Below are 18,838 nucleotides of genomic sequence, written 5' to 3' on the forward strand. Positions count from 1 at the left end.
AGAGCAGATTATGAATTGAAAGTAAAAATCAGTGTTCAATTTGGAGACAATTTCATTCCCACCATCGTTCTTCACCAAAGACAAAATTACATATCAATCAGTCAATCATGGAGCATTTTATTTAAATCAGGAAGAAACAAAACAATCAGCATTTGATAATCACCCACATTTAACAATCTTTATTTCAAGTGCTTAGCTTTGCTTCTACATGTCTCATAAATAAAAAAGTAACTAAACCTAAGTGGTTGATTGCAATCAAATGTTATCAGAGTCAATGGAAAATATTTATTTTTATTTAACTTTAATAGCTAGCTTCTAAAGATACAAAAGTGCATTGGCATAAGCTTGAAATTTATTACATAAGAACAATACAACTTAAGATAGGTGTTACAACCAACTGAATAATGAGAAAAACTACCTGTAGTTTCAAAAATGTTTAGGATTTTCAATATGAAAACTTTGCAATAACCTTTTCAGTATCCATGGTAGGCTACAGAGTGAGTTGATCTGATGCTTTTTTAATTTGACTTAAAATAGAACTAAGGCAAAAGCAATTAATCATGCACTTATGCGACATTTCTTAAAACAATTATTTCAGATTGATTAAGGGTATTATAAGAAAATTCATTACTTGACGAGGGAATTCCGCATTAAATTGCATAGAAAAACCAATATCACACGAATCGCGAAGCAATGAGTGCGATATTGGCTTTCAAGTGCAATTTAACGTGGAATTCATAAGTGAATTAAGTAATCGATTAAATACAAGTTGACCAGCAAATGACACGAGTGATGTTTGCATGTAATATTTGTCCTAACATTCCAACGAAAGATAATGTGTTTGTCTCTCTTGACTTTGTGTGATGCTTTTTTTTGCGAGTTACTAACAAGTAACAAGATGATTTCTTGTGTAATTTGGTGAAAATTATAAAGCACTTGCTAATTTTTACAAATAGCACTAATCTTGCTTTATCGGGCTTGTGCAGAAGTTTCAAGGGTCAAACCCCTAGCTTGTGGGGACTAAGATTGTATCCCAGTTTTGGCTTGGTGACAAAACAAATGAAAATTTTTTATTTACTTGTCAAAAATGACCTTAATTTCGGCCAAGCTGCCAACACATTTTATGCTCTCAGTGGTAGAACATCATTCTGATGGTGAAATCAGAAGTTCCAGGGGTTAAACCCCCATAGCTTGTGGGGACTGAGATTACTTCCCTGCTTTGGCCTTGTGACAAAACAAATAAGTTTTTATTTAGGAAGGCAGGCACAATTGTTTAGAAAAGTCAACTTTAGTTGTTTTTCTTTTCCAAGTTGATAACCAGGCAACTGCAGAGGATAAGGTGAAGAGCAAATTATGAATGGAAAGTCAAGATCAGTTTTCAACTTGGTTTTGCTTCTGTACAATGATAACTGAAAAAGCGACTAAACCTCGATCACTGGTTGATTGTAATTAAATGTTTTCATTGTCAATGGAAAATTTTTTTTTATCCTACTTGAATAGCTAGCTTCTACAGATACAAAAGCACATTGGTATAAGTTTGAAATTTATAATATAGAGCAATACAACTCAAAAATGGTTTTGCAACCAATAATAAGAAAAACTACCTGTTAATAAATTCCAAAAATGTTTGAGGTTTTCAATATCATAACGTCCCTATAACCTTTGGGAACCCATGGTAAGACTACAGAGTGAGTTGATCTCACTTTTTTATTAATTTGACTTAAAAATAGAACTAAGGCAAAAGTGATTAATCATCTATGGGACATGTCTTACACAATTGTTTCTGATTTATTAAGGGAAGTACAGTATATAAGATTACACTCTGCTAAATATAAAAAATTATGACCTAGTGAGGCATATCCAACTGGTTTGCCTCTGGCCAGTGGAGACCTTTAAACCCCATATTTAGTTGTTATGTTTATTTACAATTTGTTTGTATTGGCCCTGAAAACCCCCATCAAGGGAGTGGTCAATTAAACCTGTAATCAAGTGAACCCTTATGCCTCTGGGAGTGTTCCTTGTTGGTTGCTCTAGGTACTTAGTCACAAAGTTGAACACCAAGAGCAGGACAAGAAGCATTCCATCAGTTGCAATCACAATCTGTTCAAAACATGATTAATTTCATTTGCTGCCAACACATTCCCTGTGTTAGAAGCAAAGATCCCACTGAAAATTTCCTAGCTTATCACATGCGAATTTATAGCTCATCTGTTTGAGTGGCCAACAAATATATAGCGGCACAGGTTTGTACTCTGTAAAATCCTGACTTTTTTAGGCTTCTTCAACTGTGAGGATGACCTCCTTATTGATGTAATTATGGAGGGTTGCTACAGATAAGGAGTTTTTGGAAATTTCTAGAAGGCTAATTAGTTGTGCTAACTGGATACCAGGGCAATTTCATGCAATGCTCTAGAAATTTCTACTATGTGTTGCAAAGGCCCATAAAATATAGAAAAGAGTTATTTTGTAACCTTCAAGAACACTCTAAAATGCTTAATAAATGTACATAAATTGCCATTCACCAATCAGAGTTGATTGTCATTGACTGCAAGACTGCTAAGTATTTAAAGAAGTTAAAGAAGGCCATTGTGGTCTAATCTAGGGATGCTTTCCTACATTCATTCCTACACGCACACATGAATGCATCCCTGAAAAGGTCTTTTTAGTAGCAATATTGAAAAATCAAATGCAAATTCTGAAGAACAAAATACTTAATCAATTATGAATCGTTATTTTAATTGGTTAAAATGTATGAAACAAAAGTTGTTATATTTCTTAAAGTTAAATTGAAAGCAGTTCAAATACTATTTTTGTTTCAGAAAAGTTTGTCTAAAAGTTTATCAACAGTTTCAGAAGAGATTTTGAGATAAAAGTGTTTACTGTGATTTTTAGCCAGTAATAGGCTGTTGTTGTTTTTATTTAACCTTACAGTTGTATCTTAAAAAAAACTATGAAGAAGGTTGAAATGTTTATGAAGAAATTTATCTTGAGATAAAAGTATAAAAGGCTCTATATATATAGCTGACAATGCACAGGACATTGATCAAATACTTTTTCAATATCTATGTACTTCCTTCAATCACAAGAATATAACTTTGGTTTTTAGTGTTCTCCTTCACTTTTGTGGATTCAATCTTACCATACCATCATGTTCAAGAAAACTATATAATAACAAAAGAAAGCATTTAAATACTTTTATAAAACCAATCAATGAACCTACAAGCAGCAACAAAATTGTTGACAAATTGATCTTTTCAACTCCATATTACTTCAGTTTTATCTCTTTTGCCCTAGTTAAGTTTACCTATTCACATTTGTCTCTTCCCCTCCCCCCCCCCCCCCCAAAAAAAAAGAGATGGTGTATCGTGATTCCATGAACTTTTAGCAAACATTGAATGGGTGAGGGGGTCTGTTAACAGGAAAACATCAAAACAGCAGTTTAAAAAACTAATACCTTCCTACCTAGTTTAGTATGTACAGCAACAGCAATGCGTCCCTCAGTAGTCACTGTAATCCCTGTTACGAAATCGATCCCATCAATTTGGATTTCTACACTACGCACAAACTCACCATCTTTGCTGTATATCTCAACCTGCAGATCTTTCCCTATTCTAACACCAGCGATGACGACATGATCACCTGTTCGGTGAAATGTAATGTTCGTGTAGAAACAGTCACTTCTTTGCAGTTTAAACTTGTTAAGATGGTCACCGTGTTCACTGAATATGTGAACACAGGAATCACGTCTGTCCACTACCATAACACGGCCATCATTGGCGACAGTGACATCCGTTACATAGTCCAATATTCCTTCGCCAAAACTGCGAACAAGCTCTCCATTAGAGTCATACTCCTCCACCTCAATTCCCACTGTCAGTACTTTTCCAGTGTCACACACTGACAGTCCTCCGTACTCGCTCCAGTCCCCTCTCCTCAGACGAAACCGGTGATACGGGTCACCGGTTTCCGTAAGTTTATAAATCCACCAAGATCTCATAGGCATCAGTTCGGTCAGTACAAAGATGTTGTCGTTCGTGTCTGTGGCGACATCTTTACTCCTTAAATCTGTATTTACATCATCGTTAGGGAGACTGAAATGTTTAACAAACTTGCCGCTGCTGTCAAACACCTTCACACAACCATCCTCGCATTCCCCGACAATGAATTCTCCGCCGGAGTTTGTAGCGATGCCCATCGGCCACTTCAGCTTGTGCTCCCCTTCGTCCTTCTGACCTAATAACAATAGTGGAACACAACAGTGCTCCATGCCATGTTTAAGCAGTACTTTAGTTATTCTTGAGTCGTACAATGGATTGATTTTGTTTTCTCCAGTATCAATAGGAGGAGGCCAGCTCAAAAAGTGTGCGTCTTCACCAATCGTTCGCGTGACATCGTAGATGACACGATTCACGTGACAGACACTGAAGATAACTTCTCTTCTTTCCTCTTGACTGAAAAAACCTCTTACTGCCTGGATACCTTTCTTGAGCTGAACATCAAAGCTATTTTGCACTGCAGGCAGACAGTTTAATTCCTTTACACACACTCTGCATGGTGTTACTGCATCAGCAGGATGGTCTACTGTCTCTAATATGGTCGCCATAACTCGATACTTCATGGCCAGAATGCGGTCAGATATTTTGAGGCCTTCGTTTTTGAAGGCCCTCGTTGCTTCTTTTCGAGCATCTTTAAATCTCTCCTTTGCAGTGGAAAGCTTTCTCGTAGCTGATTCATCCAGGCCAGTAAGCTCCAACCTTCTAATTCCTTTAATAAGAGAAAATGCTTCATCACAGGCCGCCTCTGCTGTTGACGCACCACACTCGTTTCTAGACTTTGCTATCTTAAACACTTCAAACAAGAACGCCATTCCTTCCTCGAAAAAGCTGATACTGGTTTCTAAATCTTTCCTTGATAAAGCGTCCACCTTTGACTTGATGTCGTCGATTTCACGGACGATCAAGGAGTGGAATTTCTGGTCTGTTACATCGCCATCTTTGAGTTTTTCCGCGAGCTCATCTCTGCCTTTTGTTACGAGTAAGCCAATAGTGGCTTTAAACACAGCAGTTACAATCGAAGACATAACTTGAATCCTTTTTTAAGTTCTTAGGTGACACTACTTTACACAGTGCAATAGAGTTTGAACAAAATAAACATGCAGTTTCTAAAATTCCGCTTATTAATTTGGATCAAAGTTCCAGTTCAGTAGTTTCAGTGCTTTGTAAAAGCTCAAGATAACAGGCGATCTATCAACTTTAACCAACCGTATCGTCCTCAGGGGAAAAAATAATAACGATCCCAGTGGTAAGAATTTCAAAAATTTGCAGTTAAAGTTTGTCTAGTAAAGAGGTTGGAAGTCGTTTCACAACTCCTGTCAGATTCTTCGCACATTTTACACGCGAACCCACGTGAAATGACATGTGTTTTAGCGATTCATTATGTAATGTTTTGTTTCTACAGTGGACCTTTGATCTAATCTATTGACATTTGGAACTAATTGCTGTACATGAACGTGATCAGTGCGTTTAGAGAGACAAGACATTCGTCGACATCGACATCTAGGTTAGGTTGTACTTTAAATAGGCACAAATCAGATTAAATCAATTTTAATTACAGTATACGACTCGAAGTTTATTATAACTCCTTCATTACTGGTTCTTTTACAGCGGCGTTAGAGACCTGGAGAATGATGACTGAAAAAACTGACCGGAATGCAGGTATCAATGAAAGAAAAAACACTCCAGGAACCAAGTGAGCTGAAGCAAACTCAATATTCATTGTCATCTTACTTCGCCTCAGGCTCAAAACACTTTTTATGTATTCGGCTTCAATTGATGAAACGAGACTTAAGTAACTGCGAAAAAATTATCAAACCAATGTGAGTCTCAGACGGTTTACTTTTTACGGCATATCGATTAATTAGATTCGACTGGAATAATATCAACATCTTTCGTGTTTAATAAACCCGATTTCAAAACATTTCCATTACTGACTCAATATAAGAAGACTGTTGACCTTGAGAAATCACGGCCGTGTTTTGACGAGCGATTTTTCAGGTCGCTTAGCGAGTGACAAGCGGCAGTCCCGTGAAAACAGTTGTTTTTCCAACTCGCTTAAAAGTTAAGCGAGTCGGCAAACTTCAGTGGAATTCTCATTAAATTTAAGCCACTAAACCAAGTAGCTTAAGCGAGTTGATAACTAATTTCGCCTAATCAGGAGTCGTTTGCGGTTATTCATTTGACAGGGCTGTCACATCGGAAATACAACACGCGTGGTATTTTTCTAACTTCCGTGAAGCTTTTGCGGCATGCGCCCTTCGTCACAGCGAATGACGGGGGGTTCACGCTCGAAACGTCAGTTTTTTAACTCTTTACAGTGGCCTATTTACAATTTCAACTTATACCCCATTCACACCAAAGCCTAAACATGCTTTAAAGCTGTTTTGTTAAACATGGTTTAACACAACAGCTCCATAGAAGCTGCTCAAATCAATATTTGGTTGGCTTCAAATGTGGCACATTGAAAATACAATTTAGCAATTGCTTGAATCTTGTGGAAAATTTAGTTTTTCAGTTCTCTGCTTCTGATTTTTATTCAGTTAAACCTGGTTTAACTAAACAAGTTTTCTGGTGTGAATGGGGTATTAGTTGATATGATCTATTTACCCTGGGGCGGATCAGCCAGGGGTGGTTCAGGTGGTTTGGTTGAACCCCCTAAAATTTTCCTGAGAACACTGGAAATCATGTTTAATTTCCGAAGACCTAATTTTCAAAATCTTGGACCCCTCAGAAGGGGAACAAATTTCCAAACCCCACCTTGACTAAATCCTGGATCCGCCCCAGTTACCTTGTTACCTCCACCGACGCAGCACCACAGTTTGTTTAGAAACTTATACCCCATGCAAATAGAGGTTGGTTGGTGTTTGTCTGACTCTGAAAATGGCTTGGAATACACCAGACGCGTTATTTCAAGCACCAAGCTAATGTGATCCAAAACCAATTTATTGTTTATTAAGCACTGCACTCTCACGTCGATTTAACAATTTATTCAGCTAAAAGCCGAGCGGTTTGTACATAAATTAAAGCTAGAGTTAAGCGAAATTTGAGCCAAAGAGAGGGGGTTCAGCTTATAGTCAAGAGTTTTCGAAAAAAAAAAGAAGATTTAGTGCATTTGAACAACACAAAATGGACATGTTTTCATTTAGAAGCCGAGCTAAGTCGAGAGCGCGAATGGACAGAAGTCCGAACCGCTTTGGGATCTCATCCTTGTTAAAATCCTCGACAATTGCAAGGAGTAGCCCTGTCGCTGTCTTGTCTTGTTGATATATAGGAACAAGCAATTAAAACTATACCATGCTCTGGCTAGATTTAGCAAACCGGAACAACTAGTGGTACCTTTCGTTACACAAAACTACTGCATCACGTTTAAGTGTTCACTCAATCTTGGTGACATTTTAATTGGTTAAGGTTTCGTCTTCATGGAAATTAAAGGCGGGCTTTCGGACCCAGAAAATGTTTCCTTTTCCCTTGAATAAAGGTGACAAAAATTTGTGAATTACGTTGAATGAAGGTGTAACTATAACTGAACTGTACAACCGCTTGGCCGTGGAAGGTCTGCGTACAAGATTAGGTTTCTTCTATACAGAAGTGTCGTTTCGATAAACTAACGAATACAAACGTTTTATTAACATTTCTCCGGGACCAAACTTGTTTTCCCTGAATGAAGGTGTTCCCAAATCAATGGTGTTCTTTCCACGGCAGAATGGTAAATGAAAATGCAAATACGAATGATGCACGATCCTCGCAGTAGATAGCGCTATTTAAGCAATAGCGAAAATCAGACCTGAAGAAAATCAGGCCTGTACGAGATTCGAACCACTGACCTCTGCGATACTAGTGCAGCGCTCTACCAATTGAGCCAACAAGCCAACTGGGAGGAGGCCGTTAAGTTGATTCGTAATAAACCCGTGAAAAGGATAAATCACATACAATGAAAATAGATGAATATTATATATTTTCATTGTATCTGAAAATGCAAATGTTTCTGAAGAATGAAAACTAACTCTGTTGAGCCCTTTTAAAATGTCTGGATATTTAGAGTTCACCCAATTTTGCTTGAGAAGAATGGAACGTTCTTTTATTCAACACAGAGGTATCCATTTACTAACTTTACATAAATTGAACATTTTTCTAAAACCGAACTTGTGCCCCCCACCCCTCCCTTTCCCCTCTCGGATAGGCGTCCCAAAGAAGAAGTGTCAAAGGTATTGTAGTTGGAACATTTTGAGCTATTTCGTGAATAGCCTTTATTCAACATACATTAGAATTTAGCAAAATTTCACCTTGTCTTTACGGCTAAGTCGTTCTTACTAAGAACGGATCTTCTTACTGTAGCCTTCACGATCAAGGACCGGTAGAAGGATTCAATTGCAAGGCAACACTTGTCGGTAATTTTGTCCGTTCTGTTACTTGGTTAAAAAAATATCCTATTCACCATTCAATTGCGTATTCGTTTTTTCATTGTTTGTCACAAAGCTGTTCATATCATTTATAACACTACCTAACATGGTCTACAAAATCTCTCTCTTACTTTTAAACTTAAAAAAAAATTGCCTAGCTTCATCGTGAAATAACATGAATCAGGTCTTTTCAAAAACTGCCAGAAACAAAATAAAAACAAATCACAGTTTCACGGGTACTCTTTTTTTCTACCTATTTCCTGATAAATATCGTCGTTCATTTACAAATCCCGCATGTTGAAGTGAGCGTATCTTTTACACAATGAGCGTCATTAGGGAATAGAATAAATAGAATAATAGAATAAATCACGAAGCCATCATCATTATCATTTTGTCAGGCCCTGTCTATTCGCATTCTTATTAAACTTGAAAACGAACTCTCCTTTCTCCTGAAAAGGAAAAAAAGAATTCTACTGTTGCACATTTGAACTCTTTCCTCTCATCCACAACAAATTGCATACGACAGGGTAATGGGCTCCTGCATACGAGGAGTCCTCATATATGACGTACCCACTACACAACGTTATCCGTCCAAAGTGAGAGATGGGAAGGGGGGGGAGGAGATCTCTTCTTCAGGTGGGGCGTGTTTGAGTTAAGTAGGTACACCATAAAAATCATCCCATGGGGACTGTTGTTAGGTGGGTAGCCCATATTATATTGGTGATTGTTTTTACCGGATAAGTGGTCGGAAGGCCAAATTGCAGACGATGGGCAACCCGAATTGATGAAGTCCCCTTTACAGCCGTTATTTGGTCTCGTCACGCAAACTGCACTCTTCCCCACCAACAGGTACTCGGCCGGAAATTATAATGCCCCGATAAAATACATATATCTTATTAAACTTTTCTTTGTGTAGTACCGCTGAGTATTTTTTACAAGTTGTGCCGTATTTTCTTGCTTAACAACCTCCCGCGTGCATCCATAACTCGATGGGTGCACGCTGCACGCTAACGATTTCTTAAGTGAACTGAGAAGACTAAAATTGATGAGGATCAATGAAAAAATGAAAACTTCAGTTTAAAACCAGGGCATAGAAATCCAAGTACTGGATACTAACCAATAACAAAAAAGTGACGTACAAGAGAAGGTACAATCCAACTAGAATATACGTTACGTGGTATTTCAGACTGAAAAACAACAGAGAAAATGACAGCAGAGAAGCATTAGAGCGACAAGCAAAGATCTGGAACAAATAGCACATTTAGAATCAACGAAACCCAAGCGATCGTCCAGCAAGAACAGGGCTCCAAGCTTACAAATTTCAAAGTTGGCCTGCTATTTGACATCATTTTTCGAGAATTTTCAAAACAGTGTAGGATAAAAAAGGTTATTTTGGGCAAATAATTCGCAATAAGCGGACTTTTCTTAAGTTTGCCTGGAAGTTAATGTTACGCAAGTCGTAAATGAGGTAAATATTAATATCATAGAGATGGGTCAAATCAAAACTCACCATATACTCTGCGACAAAAAACATGTTGATCCGTATAACTACAACGGATAAAAAACACGCTACACCTTGCATCACCCCAGGGATGAAAACAACAGGACGACATTTAAATGGATTTTAATGAAAAACTAGAAGAGCCAAAAAGAAATACAATCCAAATGGTATCCAATGATAAAAGTCGCTAAATGTCTTATTCTATGCTCTCAGTTTGTTTGTTTGTGACGAACGAGAGAAAAAGTGACGCATTTTCGTGCGCTTTTTTCCTAACTACCTCCACAAACCAAGAACCTGCAAAGCTTAATTTAAAAAAAGGATTGGCTATAATTGTTCTCATTTAAAACGCTGGTACAAGTCAGTCAGCATTGACCCAATTCCTTCAAAATTTAAAATACCACCATCTCGTCAAAAACAACACGGACGTTGGAGGGTAACCACACTAAGGCCGAATTAGCTGCCACATATTTTCCCTTTAATTACTTACGAGAACTCAGAGTTTCATCAAAGTAACACCCTCCGGATGATAGGCTTGTCTCACCACCTCGTGCTGTATAGTGTACTGAGAACAATTTTTGCGCCCCACGTTACACTTACAAGTAAATTTTCCACAGCATTTATTAACGAGTTGCCCTCAAAGCCGCGCTCTAGATTAGACCCTACGGGATCTTTTACACGGTGGAAATGGTACAGCATAGTATTCACCAACGCATAGAAACAATACAACTTAGAGACAGCTTAGCATACCTTCCATTCTTAAACGTTCCCATAATGGCTTTATATCCCGTAAAATGCAATACAGGAATCAGAGAAAAAGGGAGCTGGCAAGATAAGAAAAAGTCCTCAGCTTAACAAAGTTCACGAGCGTCATTCGATAGTTGGAAACATTTTTGACCGCCATCGGTGCTTCTACTGCTTAAAAGCTTCCTGTTCTGCGATTTACTCATCAGAAACCTAGATGCTGAATCACTTTCTTTTTTCTCCAAACCAAACAAAAGTTGCCACCGGAACCACGTCACAGTTCAACCATTTCATCCCTAAGATCTCAAAAGAAGTTCTCTTTATTATCTGCCCCACAATTCTAATGATATTAGTTCGGAAAATTTGAAATTGGATCAACTAATAAATTCCTGTTGATATTTGTCTTTATTCTCATCACTAGTCTGCTTCATACTGTACTGATATTGTAAGGAGAAATTCTGTCTTGGTCACTCAGTGGCAGTTCAAGGGTTAAACATGGTTTTTCGGACCCTTGTGTTTTCAATTGTAGTGGAGTTCTTTTCCATCCGTCAGTATCCTTGACGTTGGTTTTCTACCCTGACAAAGCAACAATTTAAAGGTTTTCTTCATGGTAAGATTGATAATATCGCAAATGCGGCTCGAAACTATCTCAGCCACAACTTACCTGCAAACCAAACTCTGTAGCACATTAAGGAAATCATTCATTCCAGTCAGATCCTGGACTCCTTCCTTAAAAGCCACAATAAGGGTTGGAGCAATGGCGATCGATCTGGTAAATAGCACTCGCTTCCATCTTTCCCAAGAGATCTTCAAGAATCCCTGCAGTGCATAAATCAAATCGAAAGATTTTCTCTTCTCAAGGAATTATCAACAATCGTTGACATGCGGGCAACCACAAGTTATTCCAAGTTTAATGTGGTAAAAATCGCTTCCTACCTCCATAGGAAACTGGAAAAAAAATGATGCTATTAGCTTTCAGCAGAAGAAGGCGAGAGCAAATTCAACGAAAGAGCCCTTATGATGAGTTCCAATTGAAGGTCCAAAGTTATTGAAGGAATCGTTTGAATTTTCTTGACTTCGCCATGTGATTGGTTGAAAAAACTGACGCCAACCCCACAACCAATCAGATTAAAAAATAACACCTACTGCAACAGGGTCATTCGCCTTTTCCCGCGCTTAAAAGCAGTTTATTCGTTTAAACTTTCTTTTTGATAATTGATTGGCTCCTTGAGAAATTTTCTTCCCTGTGATCAAAAGGACGATATTTTTTGAGGATTAACCACATTGACGGTAACCTTTCAGAGTGCTTACTCTAACGCTCAAGAAACACGATGGACACTTTCACCTTTCCTTTGTGGGCCATGCTAAGCATAAAGCTCCAAAAACAAACAGGCAAACTAACAAAACGCAAACGTGTTTTATTCTTTTATGAATCAAACGCTCGCCCTCATAGTGCCTCCCGGTTAGCTCAGTTGGTTAGAGCGCCGGATTCACGCACGAAATTAATGTGTTGTGGATGTCCTCCCCAGGGGTGGGATGGGTGGGAATTGGCCCTGAAAAGCCTCTATGGGGAGTGGTCAACTAACGTATGTATGTATAGTAGAACTTTGACCGGCTGCAAGAATTCTAATGCCCCAAATTTACAACGCTGCCTTTCCAAACATGCATCTGAGAAAGACACCCTGAAAAGATACACGGACAGGATTTTAAAACAATCACCACTACACTGCAATAATTAACGACTTCACCGAACGAAGTGTGGGTGGTTCGTAGAGGAGTATTCAACCAGCCGCAATGCGTCAAAGTAGATATGCACCGCTAGCCACCTATACTGAGGTGAATAATTGTTTTAGAAAATATTAAATTATTGAGATAACATAGCACAAAAAGATGATTTTAACTCACTTATTCCTCCAAAGATTGCAATATTTTCTGGCGCATACTCCACCCACGTTCCTCGGGGTGAATAATTAACAATTAGTATATACTAAAACAGTGGATAGCGTTGAAGGCGCGCTATGATTGGCTAGTCAAACTCCGAATATCCTTTGCTATTTACCTCCGAGCAACTCGGGAAAAAATGGCGTGCCGGTTTGCATCCGTGACAAGCGAATAAATCACTCAAATAACGACGAAGCAGTCCCTGAAAACGCAGAGAAAGCGAGTAAATTTGGTTTGGCCTTGTTTAAAGATAATGGTAACCGGGAGTTTATCGATAAAAACCGATGAAAAAGGTTTTGTTTACAAATGCAAATTAATCTTGCGTAACCTCACTTGTTCACTTGAAAATCAAAGTTAAATGGTATTTTTTACAGAATGGTTTCAAATACAGAAAGAGTTTGCACCACCATTTGAAGAAATGTCGCCACCAGAGCTAAACAAATGTCTTCGGAAATTTTATCTGTCAGCGAAAAAACGTGACGGTAGTTTTTAGAACAAACAATCACTTACCGCGATCCGAGCCGCGTTGGATCGTTACGCGCGGGAAAATGTTGGAATCGTTGCTGGAATGTAGGAGTTAAAATAAATTTTTGGTGGTGTATATTATCTCACTGTTTTAGTATATACTAAAACTATTCACCTCAATGTCGGTGGTTAGCGGTGGATATTTACCTCGCCGCTTCGCGGCTTGGTAAATATCCACCACTAACCACTTCCACTTCGGTGAATAGTTGCTAATTATTCCACGAGCGCGCGCTGGATATGAGATGATAGATAGCCAACGAGGCGCGTAGCGCCGAATTAGCTATAATCATCTCATATCCAACAAGAGCGAGTGGAATAATTGTTTATTAAAAACGTTAAATTAAGTTATTAAATTTTATTAAATTTAATTGAATTTTTAGCTCCCTTTTAATTTTAAGCTGACACGTACGCTTACCATATTTGTAGATTATGGTATATTGGCTGATATACCATAATGGCTAAGCGATAAAAAGTCTTGAATTGCATTACCCAATGATGTAGTATTTAATAACAAAGAATAGTCGGAGTTCAAGAGGCCAATCAGAGCGCGCCCTTAACGTTGTCCACTGTTTTGGTATAAACTAATCGCTACAATTAACTGCCTTAACTAATGTCTAAATTATTAGTACACCAATAGTTCTTAACCCTTTGAAAAGGTCTCCGTCGATGGCTATAGTTGATACACATAGAGAAATGAGAGTTTGATATTTTCTGATTTTATAGATTAAATTTGACAGATCAATCAAGAAACACTTTCACCAAAAGTTTATCTAATGTTTGTATTTGAAAAATTAACAAAATTGTTCCAAGATTCTTACTTTAGGATCTCCGATCTTGTCCACATCAAATATGTCAGCTTGGCTTATGCTGCGATTAAGGCATTTGTGATACTGAAAAGAAAGAGATTGTCAGAGTTTTCATTAAGAAATGTTGTAACACGAGAATATTGAAAGTAAAAGGAAGGTACTCACAATAATATCAAGCAGCTAAGTGATGAAAATAAAGAAAAGTGTCTGTTAGGGAGGGGGGGTTGTTAGTTGATCAAATACCAAATTCTCCAAACTAACACCATAAGAGTTGCAAGACAGACAGTATGTAGAATTATCACTGAGATCTTGGCAATGAAAGGGATACGCGTTTGCTAATTATTTTTAGTGTAATTCGTACTTATTTCTTGTTTTACGTTTTCATAACTTCTTTGTTGGTACTTTCTGTAAGTTTTTTAGCGTTTTTCCTCGTCAGTTACACCTTTTTTGCACGTTTCTCATACCGCACGTTATTTTGCACCCCTTTTGAAATAAGCCAGTTTCTTTTTACGCATGATCGCTTTTTTAAGTCAGTTTATCCACAGTCGCGCTCGGCACAGTTCTCTGTTTTGGAAATATTCCACTCATTCGCTATTGCAGTTGTCACTGTAGATATTTTTTCCATTTCGCTTGGTTTGTACTCTTTTTTCTGTTTGTAATGATTTGTTTATCTTGGTTACTTAGCTTTTATTCATAGCTTTAGTTTCAACCTACTGCTGCTGCCGGGTAACAAATAGACAAATTTCTCAGTTAGACGAAGAGTGACCAGCATCTAATTTCTCCTTACAATACCATTCCAAAATGAAACATTAAGGTCACGAGAATAAAGGAAATGATCGCAAACTAAAGAAGCTCCTGATTGTTAAACAAGCTCTCCTTGTCAGCACCTTAGAAAATGTATAGAGAACAGTATGGAGAATATGAGTACTGATGCTGGGGTGTGTGGGGTTGACCTGTGAATGTGCTAAAAAAATCTGACTTACCACTTCTCCATACGTCCTTTTATAAAATGCCTACAAATTAAAAAACTGAAAAAATGAGAATGAGACCTTCGATCGACAAGATGCCCCGCCTCTTTCCCTTTCTTCTAGTGTTTTGCTTTTCTTTTGCTTGTGTAATTGCCTAAATTGTTTGAGCCCTTCTTGTGCAATTTCGTTGGGATGTAAAACGAGGATTACTTGTACTGTTTTTCATCAATTTCTGGAACAACCACTGGTAAAAACCAATAGGCTTACTCTAACAAATACTGCGACCGCGAATATGTTGATGATTAATGGCACGAACAGTGCAATGGCTGGAAGGAAAAAAGAAAAGAGGAGAAGGTTACATATGATGACAAGGTATATTACTGTAAACAAGCAACTCCCACGGCTCCCACAGACTGAAACAGTGTTGAAATTAATCCAGGACTGGAATTGCTTTGATTGGGAGCTTGTATATGTTTTCAGCCTCAAAAACCAAAACTAAGGCAATTTGATTGATTGAGAGGTTTTTTAGTCCTGCGGTGACCTTGTTGGTGTGGAACTCTTCTATCACCTTAGTAACTTATCATAAGCAAAACTAGAGACCTTTTCGAAAAAGAAAACCCAGTGCAAAGGCTAAAATCATAATCAACGAAAGAGAACTAGTGTTAAAACTGTTAAAAGCGGGGGAAAACGCGGCGGCTAAAGTCACGATTGTTTTCAGTCTTGCGTGTGATTGGTTGAGATGACAGCTGTTACTAAGGATACTGACATAGTATTCATCTTTCGTGCACGCCTCGATACGATTCTCAGACAATGCCGTAAGATGTATTCCATCACTAAAAAAATGAAATGATGGTGGAATGTTGATGTCCCTTATTCCATGGTTGAAAATATAAATCAATAATATAAAACATCGAATTAGGTAAATTTATTACCTGATTCAATGAAATGATACATATTTGCTTTTTTCACTGCTTTGGGATTTTTCTTGTCTACTTCTCGAGACTACAACAAAGAGAAAGAGGAAAACGTTAATGATGAGCAATATTTCAAGAATTGTCACCAGAAAAAGGTCATGGGTTCAAATCCTGTGCATGCCTGAATTTTTTTCAGGTCATATTTCCATTACTACATAAGTAGGATTCATTACTGCGAGGATCGCTTTCATACATTTCAAGAAGACTGTTATTAATTGGGTTTCATCGACTAAGTTGATGAGGTAAATTGGGCACCGTACATAGTTTCTTCGCTTTAACAGATGGCTAACTTCAAAAAAGCGTTAGCCTTCGCTACCCATCGTGAAGAGTTCAGAAACTATTTACGATGGCCAATTCACATTATCAACTCAGTTGAGAACTGAAAATCAAATCGTCTTGTAATACACTCCACCGTCACGGCATCACAGTTACCTGTGTCTCTAGAGATTGGTTGCAAACCACCTATAGCTCGTCATTGTTTCACTCAGCCTTTTGTTATATCAAGGAAGCCGCTAGATTGTTTGTCGTGTCATCCCACAGCACAATGAGTTTAGGTTTATTTTTAAAATAACACTGCTATTTTTTTCCTCACGAGCAGCAAGTCGTTTAAAACGTCCATATCATGGACCGTCTCTTCTACTGAGTTTTAACCGCTGATCCCATTTCGGCAGGAACACTCTGAGATATTGGAAAAGTTTGTTTTCGAGCATCAAAATCAAATGCTTACAATTAAACTTTATTTATTATATAGATACTGGTGAAATACCAGGATTTTTTTTTTAGTAAAAACTCATATCTTCATCGCGCGCAGTGAAGATACTATTTTTATCTATCACGTATGAGGATATTGGTGTCGCCATAGTTACTAACATGATAAGCCAATTAGAAGAGACTTATTACAGATTTTTTCTCTTCTTCATTACAATGTTGAACTTTTGGAACAGAAAATATAAGTATTATTGTCTTTATTTCTCCTTTATAACTTTGTATCCGAGTTTTATAGCATTTTTGTGAGAAGCATTTTCGATAGGTGACTACTCAAATTGCACTATTTTGCTATTTTGATAATGAATAAAAAAAAAGTTGTTTTATGTGGAAATTTCATCGGTATCTATAAAATAAACAAGACATTACATGGCCACTTGGGGATACAAATTTTATCTTCTCGTACTGAAAGTATCTCTTACCAATGAGCGAAGCGAGCTCGTGAGATACACAGCACTCGAAGTTAAATTCGTATCCCCAACCGGCCATGTAATAATCTCTATATGATGCTTCATGGCCGAGGAATATTCTTTTTTTCTCGTTAGGTATCTACTTGGGACCGTTGAGATCGTAATGTTTTTTGTTTTTTTTTAATTTCGGGAAAGTAAAATTAAATACTCTGTGACTTTCAATTACTTCTTTCTTCAAGCGTATTATTATTGAAGTGTAACGTTATTTCCTATTTGAGGCTGGGTTTCTCTTTGTTATCAACAGAAAAAAAACCTAGAATAAAGTAAAGCAACGATCTTTGCAAGTTAGCTGCAACTGAACTTTTAACACCCTAACATCAGTGTGGGTATTCTCCATACCGTTTTCCATATATTTCCTTAGGTGCTTACAACAACAATTTGGTTCAACAATCAAGAGCTCGTCATTATCATCATCATTTACTTATAATTGTTGTTACTACATAAAAACATACATTTAAAGTCGAACTGGCCCGCATCTAGCTATGCTAATCTAGGCGGTCCAGTCCGTCAATAGCTACAGTTTATCGTTAGCTTAATACTATCAATGTTAGTAAAATAAAAAGAAAAGTAAGAGAAGAATGTGATTTAATAGATAATATTTTGCTTGTTTGTTTGTTTCTCTCTCTTCCCTTCCCCTTACTAATGTGTCCAAAACCAAACTTATTTTTTATTAAGCACTCCACTCTCACAAGTACATCAGGTCGATTTACCATATTTATTCAGCTATAAGCCGAGCGATTTTTACATAAATTAAAGCGAGAGTTAGGCGAACTTTTAGCCAAAGAGTGGGTTCAGCTTATAATCAAGAGCTTTCAAAAATAAAAACTTCAGCGTATTTAAAAAACACCAAATGGGCATGTTTTCATTTAGAAGCCGAACTTAGTGGAGACTGCGACTGGTCAGAAGACCGAACCGCTTTGGCGTCTCATCCATGTTAAAATCATCGACAAGGAGTAGTAAAGTGCTCACTCAATCGTCAGTGACATGATCTGGGTAAGAGATTAGGTTCCAGTAACAAACTCCTCCGATACAAGTGTCCTTTTGAGAGAGTTATAAGTGTAAACGTTTTGTAAACATTTCTCCGGGACCAAACTTGTGTCCCTTGCATGAAGTCCTTTCCACGGCGGAATGATAAATGAGATTGCAAACGTTTTTGAAGGATAAAAACCAGCTCTCTCGCACCCTTTTAATGTCTCTATATTTTGCATTCACCCATCCACTGACCTAAACATGAACTGAAAATTTTTCCATGACCGAACTTGTGCCCCCCCAACACTCTCCCCTCTCGGATGGGCGTCCCAAAGAAGAAGCCCAATTAACGTATTGCTGTTTGAACATTTTGAGCTCTTTCGTGAATAAACTTTATTCAGTATACATTAGAATTTATTAAAAAAAAAACTATATTGCACTTGGTCTTAACGGCTAAGAATGCATTTTCTCACGGTAGCCTTCATGATCAAGGACTGGAAGAAGGATTAATTCGAAATCAAGGGAACATTTGTGGGTAAGTTTGTCCTTCTTGTTACTTGGTTAAAAAAATATCTTATTTACTATTCGATTAAGTATGCGTTTTTTCCTTGTTTTTCTCAAAGCTGTTAATACCAATTATTATAGCACTACCTAACATGGTCTTTAAAATCTCTCTTACTTTTAATCTTAAAATATTGCCTGGCTTCATAGTGAAATAACATT

The 18,838-nt window shown here is 37.6% G+C and overlaps 1 protein-coding gene and 1 long non-coding RNA gene across 2 annotated transcripts; both read right to left on the bottom strand.

Annotated features, from left to right (window-relative positions):
- Positions 1-97: 97 nt before the first annotated feature.
- LOC148719106 (uncharacterized) lies at positions 98-5,398 on the bottom strand. Its single transcript, XM_088740288.1, has one exon. It carries the CDS (start codon positions 5,078-5,080, stop codon positions 3,440-3,442), a length of 1,641 nt encoding a protein of 546 aa, XP_088596414.1. The 5' UTR covers positions 5,081-5,398; the 3' UTR covers positions 98-3,439.
- Positions 5,399-9,986: 4,588 nt separating this feature from the next.
- Positions 9,987-13,423, bottom strand: LOC148719107 (uncharacterized). Its single transcript, XR_015994101.1, has 3 exons — positions 13,149-13,423; positions 11,362-12,840; positions 9,987-11,273 (listed from the first exon to the last, which is right to left on the bottom strand). It is a non-coding gene; the product is annotated as an uncharacterized LOC148719107 (long non-coding RNA).
- Between the last annotated feature and the right edge of the window lie 5,415 nt (positions 13,424-18,838).

The sequence above is a fragment of the Stylophora pistillata genome, chromosome 12, assembly GCF_964205215.1.
Source record: "Stylophora pistillata chromosome 12, jaStyPist1.2, whole genome shotgun sequence".
Classification (NCBI taxonomy): domain Eukaryota; kingdom Metazoa; phylum Cnidaria; class Anthozoa; order Scleractinia; family Pocilloporidae; genus Stylophora; species Stylophora pistillata.